This window comes from Heloderma suspectum, chromosome 9 (genome assembly GCF_057233095.1).
Source record: "Heloderma suspectum isolate Gila_16-S chromosome 9, 16-S_ref, whole genome shotgun sequence".
In the NCBI taxonomy this organism is placed as follows: Eukaryota; Metazoa; Chordata; class Lepidosauria; order Squamata; family Helodermatidae; genus Heloderma; species Heloderma suspectum.
Window position 1 is genome coordinate 32,336,548 of NC_139466.1, and position 18,897 is coordinate 32,355,444.

At 44.1% G+C, this 18,897-nt stretch overlaps 1 protein-coding gene across 2 annotated transcripts in view; it reads right to left on the bottom strand.

Moving 5' to 3' along the window:
• Positions 1 to 18,897, bottom strand: part of TENM1 (teneurin transmembrane protein 1) — a 438,805-nt gene that overhangs the window by 155,490 nt on the left and 264,418 nt on the right. Inside the window, exons 12-13 of one of the 2 annotated variants that reach the window (XM_084814084.1) lie at positions 15,263 to 15,448; positions 4,205 to 4,351 (exon numbers count right to left, since the gene is read on the bottom strand). In XM_084814084.1, coding sequence (XP_084670210.1) covers positions 4,205 to 4,351; positions 15,263 to 15,448 — 333 coding nt within the window. Of the gene's footprint in view, positions 1 to 4,204; positions 4,352 to 15,253; positions 15,449 to 18,897 lie in introns of both variants that reach the window. The other variant, XM_084814083.1, reaches the window with a different exon arrangement.

Consider the following 18,897-nt stretch of genomic DNA (forward strand, 5'->3'; position numbering starts at 1 on the left):
CTGCTGTCCTGCCAACCTTCTGGTCTGCAGTTCAGCGTCTTAACCACTAAGCCACCGTGGATACCCACATGCAAATGCTGGGAAGGGAATGTTCTGCTCACTAACCTCCACTCCCTCTAGGGCTTTCTTGCAGCTTTGGCTGCTGAGGTTGTTTTGTGTTGCCTCTGTTTTGGAGCTGTTGCTGTGTGTACAAGAGTACTTGTCAAAATGGCTATTGAGGGGGGTGTTTTTTTTTTAAGGAAGTGCTTCCATAGGATGGGGGTATGGTGGGGTAAGATCAATGGGCATGGGGGGAGGCTGTGACCCTCCGCAGCTGTTTCAGCAGCAGACTTGGGATTCTGATCCAGTTATGGATGCTTTGGTTTTTATCAAAAGCCAGATGGCACAGCCTAAGTAAGAATGTCTGGTAAACGGAGTGAATTTCTGCTCAGAGGCTTTGGATTCATCAAGCATATATCTATGTAGAGCCATGGTGCATTATGTGCTGTACAGAAAACTTAAAAGTGTTGTGATCCTTGCCCAGACTGCTTACAGTCTGTGTTGTTGTTGGATTTAAGTAGCACTATTATGCTGGACCCTGGGGCTCTAATCAAAGTATGTCATGCTAACCGAATTCGACACAGACTTCCTGGCAATTCTGTGGAACAATTGCTGCTTCCTGAACAATAGCTGGGCAGTTGAGAGAGGCTGGGTGGGGGGTGGAGGGAGAGAATGAACTCTTCAGCTGATCTAAGAGGTCGTCTTAGACACTAAAGAGGGAATATGTGGCCGCTGTGCCAATGGGGCAATGAGGCAAGCAAGAACAATGGTAAAGCTGATAGAGGAGGAGATAATGTGGTCACCGCACAGCAAACCGTGAGATTCATGCTGCAAAGGACATCTGCTGAAAATGGCAGTGTTCTGCGAATGACATCGTGAAGCCCTGCCAACATGAGACAGATGTACTCCACAAGCTCAAATCAGCAGTCCTTGGCTGTGCGTCTGCCACACAGTTTTAGTTTGAGAGACATTTTAGCCAGAGAATGTGCCTTTACTGTTACATATGTGATAGAAAAGATGAAGGGCTCAGAGCTGGAAAGACCTGGCGGCGGCCGGGGGGGGGGGGCACATTATAATACAAATGGGATATAATGAGCAGGAGAGGTGCTGTTGCACTCATGCCCTGCATGTGGGCTTCCTATGAGCAGCTGGTTGGCCGCTGTGTGAACAGAATGCTGGACTAAATAGGCCCTTTGGTCTGATCCAGCACAGCAATTTGTATGAATGTTGAATGAGCATGCTGTTGTGTGCTCCTTAATTTTATTTATTTGTGTATTTATGCAAGTATTTATATGCTGCTTTGTTTGTTATAGAGCAGTGGTGGGCAACTTGTGGCCTTTCAGATGTTTTGGCCTACAACTCTCACCATCCCTCCCCACTGGCTATGCTGGCTACAGTCAATGGCAGCTGTAAGCCAAAACATCTGGAGGGCCACAAGTTAGCTACCCCTGCTATAGAGGGCTCCCAAACATAACACAATAAAATCACTGTAAAAATAAGGAACTATGTTACTAAAAACAGCAGCAGGATTTAAAACAAAAACAAAACAAACCCCCAAGATCATGGCGATCAGACAGTATTAACAACAAGCCACTAACGTCCAGGCAGTTTGTCCATGATGTTCGGCTTGGGGGATTTCTGGTCATTCTCTAAAGAGGAGTCCTCCAGTGGGAATATGACAAACTGGGTAAGAGTCGATGAAGAATGGAACCAATGGCCTAGGAGAGTGGTGGGCTCTGCCTCACTGGAGGTGTTCAGTCATGGCCTGGGCAGTGTCCTGCTCTAGAGCAAGTCTTGGCTGTTTGCAAGCTAGTACAGGGAACGAGGCAATAGAGTAGTCAAGCTGGCCAGCAAATGGTCAAGCACACAGGTTTCAGTCCAAGGAGTTTTAAGCTACGGCGGGAGTAGTCAAAATCCAGGCAAAGGTCAGAACACTGGCAGTCAGGCAGGCAACAAGGATCAGGCAGCAGTGGGAGTAGTCAAGATAACAAGCAAAAGGTCAAAGACAGCAAAGCAGTCAGGTATGTTACGCAGTCCAGAAGCAGGGTCGTTGTGCAGTCCAAAAGGTCAGGAAACAGAGCATCAGACACAGGGCACAATTCAGGAGACAAGGTACATGGCAGAAGCTGGGAGGACCAAGTTGTTCCACTGCTGGCTGGGTTTCCAGTGAAGGCTTTTAAGCTCCAAACCAGCCAGGTGCCACCCAGACCTCAGCTGTGGCAATCAGTGCTCCTTTCCCAGAGCCTACTCCTGAGTCCCTTACTCCTGAGGAGACCTCTTCTGGAGGTGAACACTCCTTCGCTCAGGAGCCCTGCTAGCTTGTCTCTTGAGGTGATGATGCTCCCGGGAATCAGGGGGTGGCTCAACCTCTGCCTCAGAAATTCCTCTCTCCTGACAAGGATGGCCCAGCAGCCACTTCCCCTGATGGTTCAGGCTCTTGTGGGTCGGGTAACAGTCCCTAGTCTGGGGTATCCTGGGCTTCTGGGGCCTCTAGCTCCTCCTCTGAGGACTCCTCCAACCGGGGCATGACAGGCAGCCATCTGCTCTGGATTTCTTGCATTGGTGTCATCTGGAGGAATCCTCCTCCTCTGAGGAGTTAGAGCTCCCAGAGACAGATGGCGCCATGGAACCACTCATATCACGAGACCTGGGGAAGCCTGGGTCCCTAGGGGAGAGGACCATGGGTCCATGCCCACAGGAAGACAGAAGTTCTGCTTCAGAGTCAGAGGCTGAGCAACCACCTAGCCTCAGAGAGCATCCATGTTTTAAGAGGCAAATCAGTTGGGCTCCTGTAAGAAGAAGCACCTGATTCCAAAGAAGAACATATCAAGAGGAGGGAGCTCCTCAGGAGCAAGGCTTATAATGTACTGCAGGCTGCAGCTGAGCCTTGGGTGGGACTCAAGTCCCACCTAAGGTAACATAACCCTGCATGCTCAACATAAGCCTGCATGTTTTTAGGGATGGCGGAGAATTTCTCCACGAATCTCGGGGAGGCTGAATGCCAACGCATTCGGCCCCCCGAAATTGGCAGTGAAATTCTCCGCCCCCCCCGGGATGGGACTTACCTCCTTCAAATGTCCCTCTCGGCGGCGGGTCCCAGCGGTGGTTCGGCGGCTTTTCGGCGGGGGCGGGGGCTGGTCTTCTGACCGGCTGCCGCCGCCGCCATTACAAAGTAAATGTAAAAATAAACAACAACACACACGTGATAGGCTACGTAACAATTTACATAGCCTATCATGGCTGACTTTGGAAATCTAGCCGTGATAGGCTACGTAAATCATTACGTAGCCTATCACGTGCGTGGTTTTTTTTTTTTTACATTTACTTTTGTATTTCACGGCCGGGTAGACGGGGCGCTTCTCCCCGGCCTGAATTTTGGTGGCGAGGGATGGAGCGCCTCCCCCCCGGCCTGAATTTCGGCCGGGCAAGGCGGGGCGCCTCCCCTCCGCCATGAACTTTGGGGGGAGAACCGAAGCCCCTCCCCCCCACCGCGAAGCAAGCTGCGGGACCAGGTAAGGGACTTTCGTCCATCCCTACATGTTTTAGCTTGTGCTAGAAATAATGTTGTTGCTGCAGCCCCTTTATCTTTTACCCTGACCTTGACTTGTGTTTGGACTGCCATGTTGTTGACCTCTGGACTTCTGCCTGATGCTGCCTTTTGGAACTCTGATTATACTTTACTGATATCCTGTGCATTTGATCTTGGCCACATCTCTGACTTCTCTCTGTAAAATCCCCGTTTGTCCAGTAAACTGTTTGCCTTTTGCCTTTGCTTTGATTTCTCAATTGAGATTAGCTTTGTATTTGCATAAAAAAGAGTGGAACTTAGTCGAAGCCGGACAACCACACAGGAGATTGGATTACAAGGCCTATAAGACCTCCCACAACTATATGATTCTATTTTATCTTTTAATTAGCATTTCTGTCTGGAAGTGGAATGTGTTTTAAGCCTCAGCAATCCAGAGTGCCTAACGTGCACACACTGAACATATGATCCAACTAAAATCAAAGGGTTATATCCAATGTTAGTCCTACTTAGAGTACAGCCATTGAAATGAATGGAACTTAAGTTAAACTAACACTCGATACAGCCAAGTACGAGTCTACAACAATGAGTAACAGCACTAATTATGCAACATTCAAGGGACATAAATTGTGACTGTACCTCCATCGTTATCGGTGTTATCTCCACACATCATTTCCATGACAATATTACATCCCATTCCACTCCATCCCACCTGGCAGACACAATGCCATCCATTCTGGTCAAGGGTGCATCTTCCATTTCCATAGCACAGACCAGGGCAGCCATCTAGAAAGATATCAATTAAACAGAGCTTTAAGTAGTATGTATTAAAATACACTAGCTGGTTTAAATGATAACATTTGCTCCTCCCCTTGTGATAAGTCCAGTTCATCAGACTGGAGTAGTATTCATGCATCTTATAAGATCAGTGCAAGAAAAACAGATGACCAAGGAGTTTGTCATCCCATTACTATGCAATTGTTGAAAATATTTTGACAGTTTTTCATTTTCTTGGCATTTCTACATTTGTGATAATTTCATGTGGCTTTAATTGGATTAAATTGCTTATCATGGACCAGAAATGGTTTAAGGTACCAGACAATTGCTTGGTAAGATTTTATTAAAGTATCCATGTCAGCTGCTAGAGCTTCCTGGCAGAAGTTCCATTGAACGCGATTGGACTTAATTCTGAGTAGACATGTACAGGATTGCACTGTAAGTCTGCCAGAATTGTGTCCTTACAGACAAATCTTCTACATATTTTCTAAGAAGTAAATTCCACTGTGTTTAATAGGACCTACTCCCTAATGCATATGTGCAACTGTAGTATCATAAATGGATTGGATTCTCCCTATTTCCATGACACATTCATCATAGCTTGAGTTCCAGCCAGCAGATGTGTTCAAACAGGACTTGCCTGCAGCATTTTGAAGCTCCTTAATTATGTTCTATTGATTAGTGAGTCTGAATATTGGCAATATGCTCTGACTCAGGAGCTGCATCTGAAAAATCAAATTCTCAGCATTCGTACTGCACTCCTAATATCTTTCAGCAAGGTGGATAGAATTAGCTGTAGCTGTAAGAACATAAACAACTGGCTAAACGTGGACTGTGTCAAGAAACAGTCAGTAGAACAACCACAAGGTACTGTCAGAGGACTAAGAAACTATTTAAGGAAAAAGGGCTTCTTACGTAAAAGCTAGAAACTGTGATATATACTAAAATAGATCAAGTGCTCAAGTATGTTAATAGTCAAACACATAAAAGATTGAAAACCACATTTTAGAAAACTTTTGCCCCATTTTATAAACAAGGCACTAAAAATATCTAATAAACAAAATAGTCCTACAACTCCCCTAGCATAAATACAGTCAAGCAAATAATCTGTTGTAACTTCAAGGGGTGGGCATCAGTGGGAGGAAAATTCAGAATATATTGCACTGCCTTGAAAACTGAGATATCAGAATGGATGCGCCTGATCTTGTCTGATCTCAGAAGCTAAGCAGGGTCAGTCCTGGTTAGTACTTGGATGGGAGACCACCTGGGAATCAGGGGGTGTCCCATAATTGAGCAGGGGGTTGGACCTGATGGTCTTGTAGGCCCCTTCCAGCCCTACGATTCTATGAGATCTATGAGGATACAAATCTGTGTTTCAAGGTGGAAAATCAGTTCAACCCCCATAAGTGTTTTCAAAGAGAAGATGCAAGACACATTATATTACGAGAGTTGTTGCTGCCAAGCCTGAAATCTCACAATGAAATTTGGTTTATGCATTTACAACATAATGCTCTTTGAAATTTGACCCCCCACATAGGTTTCCAAGAACTGGAAAGATGTTAAAAGAACACTCTTGAATGTACTGCTCTTATATTACACTGTCTTCACATACAATATTTGGATTAAATATTGAACCCTTTCACCCCACAAAGAAGATCAGTGAATGTAAGGCTTAAACTGCACATTACTTTAAAGATGCAACTAGCAGCTATGTCTTTTTTTCTTTCTTTTTTACCCAAGTAAGTGCATTCATATGACAGCCGACTCTCTTGTTACAGTTTAAAGACACATACACACATAGGACTATGTTAAATATTAATTTTCCTTTGGATTGTTGAATATTTCTATTCACATCTTTAAAGGGTGTGGCTCCAAAACAGAATGAAGGGGTCCTCTACTCAGATATATTAACATGTGAAGAGGGAGAGGGCTCCAGCCCTGCCCCTCACTGCTGTCGCATTTTTCACCCTGTACTTATGGAGGTCTGAAGAGGAGAGCCATCTTTGCTATTAGACCGATGTACGAAACAGGAAAGCCAGAAAGACAGTTACAGAAGTCAGAGCAGATGACCAGAGTTTTAGCTGAGGGATGGGCCAACCCAGAATAGCTTGACTTCCATAGGCAGCTGAACAAGGAAAAGCAACATGACCTGGTGACTGATTGAACATACGCAGCAAAGCAAGGGGAAGAACTTAACAGCTTGTGCAGCTAACACACTTTCTAAATTTATTGTCCTCAATCTTGTTTCCTTCCTTAGAGCTATACCTCGGCTTTGCTGATTTGAGCCACTGGGAGATGCAAGGGGAAAAAAAGAAAAGAAATACTACAGGCATATGTTCCCCAAATGGTTTGTCTCTTCTCCTTTTTGCTTCCCAGCTCACACGTTAACAGCTTCCCTTGATCAAGTTGTGAACTTAACAGAGAAGCAGAAAGAGCTGCAACCGACTGCATTTCTATACCTAAATGAAAACATATAAACCTTTCAGTATTAATTTGCCATCTGTTGATTAAGAGTAAGTGCCTCCACTTTATTTAAAACAGGCTGTTTTGCTACCTGCATGAATGGAAATTATCATTAATCTAATCTTGTTATCTGGCCATTAGAAAATGTTTCCAGTGGTAACAATGTGTGCAATAAATACACTATAGTTATTTTTAATGGTTATTGTTCTCTGTCTAGGCATGTTTCTTTGTCTTTTGAAACATGGGCTGTTCTCATGAATTAAATACCAAAACATGATGGCTCTGATCCAACTATATGAGCTAACGGCAGCAAGCAATTCTCTCTACATGGAACAAAATTTTAACTTCAACTATAAGCTGATGGGATCTGAGCTAGCAATAACTGACCAAGAAAGAGATCTCGGGGTTGTGGTGGACAGCTCAATGAAAATGTCAACCCAATGTGCAGCAGCTGTGAAAAAGGCAAATTCCATGTTAGGCATAATTAGGAAAGGAATAAAAAATAAAACTGCCAAGATCATACTCCCCTCAGATCTATGGGGCGACTACACTTGGAATACTGCGTACAGTTCTAGTCACTGCACCTAAAAGGGGATGTTGTAGAGCTGGAAAAAGTGCAAGAAAGGGCAACTAAAATGACACTGGAACAATCCCCATATGAGGAAAGGTTACAATATCTGGGACTGGTTTAGCTTAGAAAAAAGGTGAGTAAGGGGAGACATGACAGAGGTCTACAAAATTATGCATGGTGTGGAGAAAGTGGATAGGGAGACATTTTTCTCCCTCTCTCATAGTTCTAGAACCCGGGGCCATCCCAAGAAGCTGATTGGTGGGAGATTCAGGACAGATAAAAGGAAGTACTTCTTCACACAGCGTATAATTAAACTATGGAATTCACTTCCACAAGACGTAGTGATGGCCAACACTTTGGATGGCTTTAAAAGGGATTGGACAGCTTCATGGTGGAGAAGGCTATCAATGGTTACAAGTCCTGCTGGCTATATGCTACCTCCAGTATCACAGGCAGTATACCTATGTACACCCATTATTGGGGAGCATGGGTGGGAGGGTGCTTTTGCACTCATGTCTTGCTTGTGGGCATCTGATTGGGCACTGTGTGACCAGAATGCTGGACTAAATGGACCCTTGGTCTGATCCAGTATGGCTCTTATTAACTAGTGTGAACCGCCCAGAGAGCTTCGGCTATTGAGCGGTATAGAAATGAAATAAATAAAATAAATAAAATAAATAGTGTTGAGCTGAAGAGTATGCCTTGGTGATATTTTGGAGTGAAATGCAAGTGATGTATGATCCTAACCAGTATGAACCTACAGTTCATACCACACACTGTGTTCAACTTCTGAGGCCCTCCTCTGAGGATGGCAACAAGGGAGAGGACTTTTTCAGTGGTGGCCCCCTGACTGTGGGATGCTCTCCCAGTGAGGTCTATCTGGTGCCAACATTGCTAGCTTTTCAATGCCAGGTTAAAACTTTCATCTCCTCCCAGGCATTTGACAGCATATGATGAGACATTTTAGTTTTAGGCTTTTTTTTTTTTTAAATCAGGTCCTGGTAGTTTTTTTTAAATTATTGTTAACTTGTTTTTAAACTATTTTGAATTCTTGAATGTTAAAGGTTTTGTATTATGTTTTATCACACTGTGAACTTGCCCAGAGAGCTTTGGCTATTGCACAGCATAGAAATGTAATGGGTGAATGAATGGGGGTGCAGAATGCCACCTATGGTGCCTTCCCATGAGCTTTTTTGTGTGTGGCTACCTGGACACATCACAGCCACAGTGATCTGAAGTGAAATGTGGTAAGGGAAAGAGACTCTCCAGGATCATTCCCAGGACCCTGGGTGCAGAGACGATGACATCTCTGAGCAGAATCCAAGAATCAGAGGTGCAGTGCCTGTCTGGCATTAAGAGGTCTCTCTCACTCTTGAGCTTGACATATGAGGAAGAAACCAGATACAACACATACTTCAGACCGGTGCCCTGCTTATACTCCAGGAAGGGGTGGGGCAGCAGGAGTTCAGCTGGTGCCTTCCCATTGCTGATTCATCACCTGGTCCTGCTGGACATCTCCCCTGGTATCTGGAGCATCTTGCTTCCTGAACTGCTGGACAGCTCTCTGGCTTTGCTAGTAAGGAGGAAAGCCTCATAGCAGTGGTGGTGGTGGAAACAGGACAATGGGCTGGATGAAACAGAGAACCAGGTGATTCCCATCCCCAAAGTGGGCAATGAATTAGAACACCAGGTGTGAATGATGACATGTGGCAACACCGTGGATGGAAGATGAAGACAAAAAGGCTATAAATGATCCAATGGGGACATAGGAAGCGGCTTTCTGTCCAGTCAGGCTATTTGTCCACCCAGACCAGTATTGTCTTATCTAGCCTCTCCCAAATTGGTGCCTCCCAGATGCATTGGATTGAAATGGCTGTGACTCCGATGGATGAGACCAAGATTCTATGCAGTCCAGTTAGAGATGTATAGATTTGGTTAACTCTGTTCTATCTGTGTTTCGCATATTGTTAGGCATCATTTGTTCTGTCGTCTACTCATTGACTGAATTTGAATTCTTTAACCATCCTATGAATTTTTAAAATTTCATCCTATTTGTGCTAATTTGCATTAACATTGATTTGCATTAGCACTAATGTACAGTAGTTCATGTAAATGAGGTCAAATCCCCTCCAAAAGTGAAAAACAAGTCCACGGAATCCACGTGACTCAGAAAAAACTGGTCCACTGTGGAATCCACAGGTTGGATTCACAGAAATCCAAACTCATTTGAATCCATTCAGAATTTCTCTGACATCCCTAGGTCTGGTATCCTGCTTCTCACAGATGCCTAAATTCGTAAGAATTCATAACTGCATTCTTACTTAAAATGTAATGGAGAGTACAAGAAATACATTTTTAAATGGATATGCAGTAATCAAACATAAAATATGCCTGAAAGTGAAATAAGCAGAAGCCACTATGTTTGCAGAGCTCTGGTATTTGGCTGACTTGCTTGTATAAATTAGGCACCCAAGTCTCCTGCATGCAATTAAAACATTTATGGATAAAAACACATTGGGAGCATCTAAATGACATTTTGCCAAGATGCACTATTAAGTGTCTTGGGGAAAATGTATCATTTTTCATTAAAATGTAACAATTACATTTCTACAGCTGAGCAGTGACTTCTGAAAAGATCTGAGAGTTCTAGTTTCTTATTAGGAATATCATTAGAAATTAGCCTTAGGGGTGAAGGGGAGGGGGAGAAATGAACATCTCTAATAACTAGCACAATATTTAAATCCTATAAAGTGAAGGCAGAGGATACAGGAATTATTTAAACCGTCTGATGGTTTTAGCCTCAACAGAGCTTCTATTAAATGAATCTGAAGTGGAATGTGCATTTTCTAATGGTTATGTCAGTATTATTTCATGCAGAATCACAGAGTGAAAAGGAGCTCAGCTAGGACAACCAGAAGCAAAGTACTCTTTGTGTCTTGAATAGTTTTGTGGATGTGTGAATGCCCATAGGTGTTGAATTCTTGTGTCTTGAATAGTTTTGTGGATGTGTGAATGCCCATAGGTGTCTGCACTCTTTTGTCTTGAATAGTTTTGTGGATGTGTGAATGCTCACAGGTGCACCTGCCAGAAACCCTCTTCTACACCATGGTTAAATATTCAGTTGTTGTTGTTGTTCAGTCATTCAGTCATGTCCAGCTCTTCGTGACCCCATGGACGATAGCACGCCAGGCGTTCCTGTCCTGCGCTCTCTCCCGGAGTGTGCTCAAGTCCATATTCATTGCATCAGTGATGCTATCCAGCCATCTCATCCTCTGCCGTCCCCTTCTCCTTTTGCCTTCGATCTTTCCCAGCATCAGGGTCTTTTCCAGAGAGTTTTCTCTTCGCATTAGGTGGCCAAAATATTTGAACTTCAGCTTCAGTATCTGTCCTTCCAATGAGCACTCAAGGTTAATTTCCTTTAGGATTGACTGATTTGACCTCCTTGCAGTCCACGGGACTCGTAAGAATCTTCTTCAGCACCACAGTTCGAAAGCATCAATTCTTCGGTGCTCAGCCTTCCTTATAGTCCAGCTCTCACAGCCATACGTTACTACTGGGAAAACCATAGCTTTGATTAGACGGACCTTTGTCGGCAAGCTGATGTCTCTGCTTCTTACTATGTTGTCTAGGTTGGCCATAGCTTTCCTCCCAAGGAGCAAGCGTCTTTTAATTTCATGGCTACAGTTACCATCTGCGGTGATCTTGGAGCCCAAGAAAGTAAAATCTGTCACTGCTTCCATTTCTTCCCCTTCCATATGCTAGGAAGTGATGGCGCCAGATGCCATGATCTTCGTTTTTTTAATGTTGAGTTTCAAACCAGCTTTTGCACTCTCCACTTTCACCCTCAACAAGAGGCTCTTTAGATCCTCTTCACTTTCTGCTATTAGGGTGGTATCATCTGCGTATCTGAGGTTGTTGATAATTCTCCCAGCAGTCTTAATTCCGACCTGTGATTCATCCAACCCGGTGTTTCTCATGATGTACTCTGCATATAAGTTAAATAAGCAGGGCGACAATATGCAGCCTTCTCGTACTCCTTTCCCAATTTGGAACCAATCGGTTGTTCCATGTTCTTACTGTTGCTTCTTGACCCTCGTACAGGTTTCTCAGGAGACAGGTAAGGTGGTCTGGTACCCCCATCTCTTTCAGAATTTGCCACAGTTTGTTGTGATCCACACAATCAAAGGCTTTAGCGTAGTCAATGAAGCAGAAATAGACGTTTTTTCTGGAATTCTCTTGCTTTCTCCATGATCCAGCGAATGTGTTGGCAATTTGATCTCTCGTTCCTCTGCCTCTTCGAAACCCAGCTTCCGGTAGTTCTCGGTTCACATACTGCTGAAGCCTAGCTTGTAGGATTTTGAGCATCACCTTGCTGGCATGTGAAATGAGCGCAACTGTGTGGTAGTTTGAACACTCTTTGGCGTTGCCCTTCTTTGGAATTGGAATGTAAACTGACCTTTTCCAGTCTTGTGGCCACTGTGGAGTGTTCCAAATGTGTTGGCATATTGAGTGCAGCACGTTAACAGCATCATCTTTTAGGATCTTAAATAGCTCAGCTGGAAGACTGTCATCTTCGCTAGCTTTGTTGTTACTAATGCTTCCAAAGGCCCACTTGACTTCACTCTCGAGGATGTCCGGCTCAAGTTCAGTGACCGCACTATCATGGCTATCAGGGACATTCAGATCTTTCCTGTATAGTTCTTCTGTGTATTCTTTCCACCTCTTCTTAATCTCATCTGCTTCTGTTAGGTCCCTGCCTTCTTGGTCCTTTATCATGCCCATATTTGCACAAAACGTTCCCTTGAGATCTCTGATTTTCTTGAAGAGATCTCTAGTCTTTCCCATTCTGTTGTTTTCCTCGATTTCTTTGCATTGTTCATTTAAGAAGGCCTTCTTGTCTCTACTTGCTATTCTCTGGAACTCTGCATTCAGTTGGATATATCTTCCCCTTTCTCCCTTGCTTTTTGCTTCCCTTCTTTCCTCAGCTACTTGTAAAGCCTCATCAGACAGCCACTTTGCTTTCTTGCATTTCTTTTTCTTTGGGATGGATTGAGTTGCTGCCTCCTGAACAATGTTACGGACCTCCGTCCATAGTTCCTCAGGCACTCTGTCTATTGGGTCTAATCCCTTCAATCTATTCCTCACCTCCACTGTATATTCATAAGGGATATGATTTAGGTCATACCTGAACGCTTTAGTGGTTTTCCCTACGTTCTTCAATTTCAGCCAAAATTTTGCAACAAGAAGCTCATGATCTGAGACACAGTCAGCTCCAGGTCTTGCTTTTACTGACTGTATAGAGCTTCTCCATCTTTGGCTGCAAAGGACATAATCAATCTGATTTCGATATTGACCATCTGGTGACGTCCATGTGTAGAGTCGCCTCTTGTGCTGTTGGAAAAGAGTGTTTGCTATGATCAGCGTGTTCTCTTGGCAAAACTCTATTAGCCTTTGTCCTGCTTCATTTTGTACACCAAGGGCATGCTTGCCTGTTATCCCGGTGATTTCTTGACTTCCTACTTTAGCATTCCAATCCCCTATGATGAAGAGGACATCTTTTTTTGGTGTTACTTCTAGGGTTGTAGGTCTTCATAGAACCGATCAACCTCAGCTTCTTTGGCATCAGTGGTTGGGGCATAGACTTGAATTATTGTGATGTTGAATGGTTTGCCTTGGATTCGAACTGAGTTCATTCTATCGTTTTTAAGATTGTACCCCAGTACTGCTTTTCCCACCCTTTTGTTGACTATGAGTGCTACTCCATTTCTTCTAAGGGATTCTTGCCCACAGTAGTAGATATGATGGTCACCTGAATTAAATTCACCCATGCTTGTCCCTTTTAGTTTGCTGATTCCCAAGATGTCGATGTTCAATCTTGCCATCTCATGTTTGACCACCTCCAGCTTACCTTGATTCATTGATCTTACATTCCAGGTTCCTAAACAATATTGTTCTTTACAGCATCGGATTTTCTTTTCACCACCAGACACATCCACGGCTGAGTGTCCTTTCGGCTTTGGCCCAGCCGCTTCACTCTTTTTGGCGCTACTTGGAAATACCCTCTGCTCTTCCCCAGTAGTATATTGGACACTTTCCGAGCTGAGGGTCTCATCTTCCGGCGTCATATCTTTTAGCCTTGTGATATGTTCCATAGGGTTTTCTTGGCAAGAATACTGGAGTGGGTTGCCATTTCCTTCTCCAGTGTCAGAACTCTCTGCCATGACCTGTCCATCTTGGGTGGCCCTGCATGGCATAGCTTATGGCTTCACTGAGTTATGCAAGCCCCTTTGCCACACAAAGGCAGTGATCCATGAAGGGGAAAGGTTCAGTAGCCCTGTCCAAACTATTTCCAACAGACACCTGTCCTTTTCTTGACTTCCCAGGATAGATATTCCACAGACTTCCCATCCAGATTGTCCTACAGTTGACCTGATCTATTAGGAGTTATGAGTTCTATTAATTGGGTCTCCTGCTCTGGAACAGGGGCTGGATTGTGTTATGGAAGCAAGAGCCAGTAGCCCAGGGCACTGCACCTCATGTCTTTGGGCCCTGATGCTTCCCTGCAGCTAAAAAGGGGGAAAGGGGCTCACCCATCTCCTGGTAGCATTGCAAATAGAATCAGCTGGGGCCAAGACAGAGCAGGCTGGGTCAACGCTGACCTTGGGATGAGACAAGTCATGGCAGAAGTGGAATTGCATTCCACAGATCTGCCCCTTGGGAATAAATAGGGGGTGAGAGAGGCATACACAGTGCACCCCTAAGAGGATATGGCTTAGCAGAGCAGTGTTTGAGGTACTCCAGCCTCTTCCTAACATTCGGGGAGGGGGCATACCTCAGTGTGATAGAGCACGTGATTAGCATGTAGAATGTCCCAGGTTCGATACCCGGCTTCTCCAGGTAAGGTGAGGGAAGAATCCTGCCCGAAACAGTGGAGCGCCGCTGCCAGTCAGTGTCGGCAATGCTGGGCTAGATGGGCCAATGGTCTGACTCAGTATAAGGCAGCTTCCTATGTTTCTATGTTCCATCTCCCTCCCATGTAGTGAACAAGCAATTAGGCTGGTTTACACCTAGCTGCCATGGCTCGAGACTCCACTGTCACAATCTCATGAAGACTCAGAGAAGAACAAGGTGCAAGCTGCTCCACCCAGGGAATGGCCTTCATTACCTTTTCCCATGCCCTCCCTGCTAGAGGACATGGCTCTATCATCATCCTCAGACTTGAAACTCAATCCTCCCAAGCTCATAGAATCCAACAGATACACAAATCAGACAATGGGACTTTAAATAACACCGCTGGCTCCTCCTGGGAGGCAGGGCCAACAACAGTACAGACCTCGTCAGTCTACATACAACTTCAGGTGGCTTCAGCTCTCTGCTGAGATAACATCCTCTATAGCTGTGATGGGGGATGGAGAAGAGCAGGGACCAGGAGAAACTGTCCATGGTCTCAACTTGCCTAACATCTGCTCAAAGTGACTCAGTCTGTTGTGACCTGACTTGGCCTGCCCAGAAGAGACTTGGCCTGACTGCACCCATGCGTCTCAATCTCCACCGGATCAGGATGACAGCAGGATGATAGCTATGCATTTATCATTCCCAGCCTCTGCCTTGGAGACACCAAACTGCTCTGATATTTGTTAATTGCAGCAAATTTGTTGCCTTTCATTCTTCCCAGCCATTTGCTGCAGGTCAGTTCTACCTGCCGGAGCTAAATGTACCATCTTTGCATTATTGGAGTTTTATTGTAACCTGACATTTGTTTTTGAGATTCCACCCAAGGTCCTCTATAACTCAAACCCAAATTTGGCTGAAAACCTTTCTTAGGCATTTTTTCTGTCTAGAAGTCATCTTATCACCCATTTGGATCAGGTGCACACAAATCTCACCAATGGTGCAGTGGTCTCCTTCCCATCCAGGACTGCATTCACACTTGCCATCTTTGCACTGCCCATGTTCAGTGCAGTGAGAATTACAGGTACGTTCCTCACATGTTGGGCCTCTCCAGCCTTCTTCACATTGGCACATTCCTCTTGCGCAAACACCATGGCTGCCACAGTCCAGTGTGCAGAGCTCTGTGAGAAATACAAAATAATAGATCAAGTTAGTTCTTTAAACAAAAAAAGAAGCTTGACCCTACCTATGATTTCTTGAAAATTATCCCCACTTAGTTTAAAGGAGTGTGGGTGGGAAGATATACTCTCAAGTAAGGCTATACATCGGATTGCGGCTTTATAATCTTTAGGACCACACATCTAAAGAAGTGCACAGCTCTAGGGTTGCAGGCAGAGTACTTTGAAAGGGACACCTTTGGACGGAGGGTACAAGACAGACCACAGCTCAGTGGTAGAGCACCTGCTAAAGCATGCAGAAGCTCCCATGTTCAATCTCTGGCATCTCCAATTAAGGTAGCAGGTGATGGAAAAGGTGATGGAAAAGACCCATCTCTGCCTGAGACCCTCAGGAGTCACTGCTAGTCATGGCAGTCAACACTGGGCTTGATGGACCAACAGTCTCTTAACAACATCAGTTAGCTTCCTATGTTCCACCAAATAACTCCCATTTTCTCTAAAAGGCAGTTATTTAATTGTAACCGTGGAGGCTGGTGGCTCCAATGTAATTGGGGCAGTGAATCTGCTCTGGGTTTCAGTCAGAACCAGTCAGAGCTCTAAAAGGAGCTACCCACTGCCCCAATGACATTGGAGCCACAAGCCTCCACTGAATTGTAACAAAGCAGACGATCATTCATGGTGGTCACAAACGATAGTCTTATGCTCGAAGGATTCAACTCAAACTCATAAGAATTCCAAAGCTTTGGACGTTTCTTCATTTCTTAATTATTTAATCTATTGAACACCTCAGAGAATAATTCTACAATTTAAAACATAATAATCATGACACTAATAAAATCTCAGTAAAACAGTCAATAATATAAAACAAATAAACATGTCAACCCAGCATACAATATATTGTCAAGTATAAGAGATAAAACTACATTGCAGGGAGTAAAATAATAAAATGCTAAAATATTCAAAATACTTAAAAGTACTAAAAAAGCCTGGGAGAACAGGAAGATCTTAGCCTGTTGCTGAAAAGATAGCGTGGGGACCAGGCAATCTTCCCTTGGGAGAGCGTTCCAGAATTGTGGGGCTATCACTAAAAAAGCCCTCTCTTGTTGCCATCCTCTGAGCCTCAGAACTGGGTGACACTTGAAGGGTTTCAGTGGAGTCCTTAAAGTATGGGTGGGCACATATGGGAGGAGGCATTCCATCAGGTACAAAGGTTCCAAGCACAAGGTCAAATTGTGAACTTTGAATTGGCCCCAGAAATGAATTGGGAGCTAGAGTAGGTGAGAGAGGACTTGTGTAATATGATCATAATATTAAAGTTATGTCCAAGTTAAAATTCCCACAGGCATATTTTGCACTAGCTGAAGTTTCTGAACTGTCTTCAAAGGCAGGCTCACATACAAAGCTTTACAGTAATCCGAACAGCACATTATCAGGGCATGAATCATGGCAGCTAGGCCATTAAACTCCAGATAGGGTCATAGCTGGGACACCATCAGAAGCTGGTAAAAACTGTTCCATGCCACTTGAATCTCTAATGTTAGTGATGGATCCCAAACACCCCCAAGATAGGCTCCTGATCTTTCAGAGAGAGTGTAACCCCCCCCCCCCCCGAACAGGTTCAACTCCACTTATCTAGTCTGAGGAACCACTTTTATCTTGAGGTTTAGGATTTTAGGAGATGTGCTACCTATGTTTCCACATGCTTCTTCCAAAAGCTTACAGTATGCTGAACTGTACAACCAGCTTTATTATTAATACCTTGAAAACACACATCTAAACTAAAACTTAATAATAATAACCGAATAGCTAAATACCTGTGCAACTTAACCAGGTTAGTTATATGCTTGTCAATGGACCAATTGGGGCTATTCTTTCCAAAGACATCTATCTTAGTTTTGGGTTAGTTCATTAGTAAACATTCAAGTTTTCAATCCTCTCCCCCCACAGTGGGCCTATAACTATCTTGTGATAATGAGATGATGTAGTCTGAATATAGCAATAAAGATACTTTGGGACTTACATTGATTAGGGGAATTCATTGTTCCCATTTCAAAATGTCTGAGCAGGAAATAAGCAAGCGTCTATCCCTGCCTTACCATTCCTGGGGAAGTAATCTGGTTGGCTAAGGGTTTCATGGGCTCAGGCTTGCTCTCAGGATCTCTCTCTTCAGTGCTTTTACTAGCTGAAGAAGTCTCTGGTCTATAATAGTTTGTGCCAGCAATAATCACAACTGTTCTTGGTTCATTGACTCAAAGGCTGATGACAAGTCAACAAAATCAACAGATAGATGGTTCATTTTCCCCAATAACATGCTTAGGAATTAGATGGAATAAGATAAAGCTATTATTTGAGGCTGAATGGCCTGACGTGAAGCCTGTTTGCTCTTCCTGAATGATACTGTTATGATAAGCTCAGTCCTCCAATCTGACTAATAAACACTTAGCTACAGCGTCTATGGGACTTACGGACATTGTGAATTTTCAGAGCCATCTCTGAGAACTTTTTTTAAAACAGGGAAGTTATTCAGGCCATTATTTTATGAAATGTTGCAACAAAATAATTCCCTCTGAAGTGGAGAGATTGCTATGAAGCACTAATAAATCCAAAGAGTAAACGCTCTGGTTCCTGACAGTTCAGACAGGCTGAATCTGGTAAGGGGTCATTTACTGGAGGTTTTTCAAGATGGGCTTGTAGGTGTCATTGTACCCTTGACTTCTCCCCAGAACTTCTGATTAGGCCTGCACCTAAGAATGAAGCCTCACAACTAAAGCCACTAGCTCTCACTCAGAAAACAAATGCATGACAGTGATGCTTCCTACATTCCTGAGTCAGTAGCATGAATACAAGGGATTTTAGAAACAGGCTGCTCTCATTTGTGTACAAAGGGCTCTCATCATCACTATGGCTGATACAATTCTTCCTTCTCCTACACCAGGGTAGGCAATGTGGTGCCCATGGACACCAATGCATCCCCAGAAACGTTCTTGGCACCCACCAAGAAGCCCGACCCCTTCCAGGTTGTTGTTGTTGTTATTGTTGTTTTAATTAACACATTTTCTTACCAGAACCTGGGATTGCTGTGAATTAGGTTTCTATTGGTGCTGAAAACTGTTGTGTTCAAAGGGCTTGCTTAGTGTGTTGGAGCTCAGACCCCACTTCTGCCTGGTACTCAGTCTTTGGGGTTACTCGTGCTTTGCCACCTCAGCCATGGCAGCCATTTTCTGGTGGTGCCCAGGACAGTTTTCCAAATTGCCACATGTGCCCATGGTGCAAAAAAAAAAAAGGTTGCTTCCTTCTGTCTTACACCTAGACTGACCTACACCTACACTCTTATGCAGAGATGGGTGAATGAGCAATGTTCAACATAGCCATGATTCTCTGAACATCGTCTTGCTGCTCATCTTGTGCCTGATTCTTATTCACTGCTCACTCTGCATGAACAGGAAACCTGT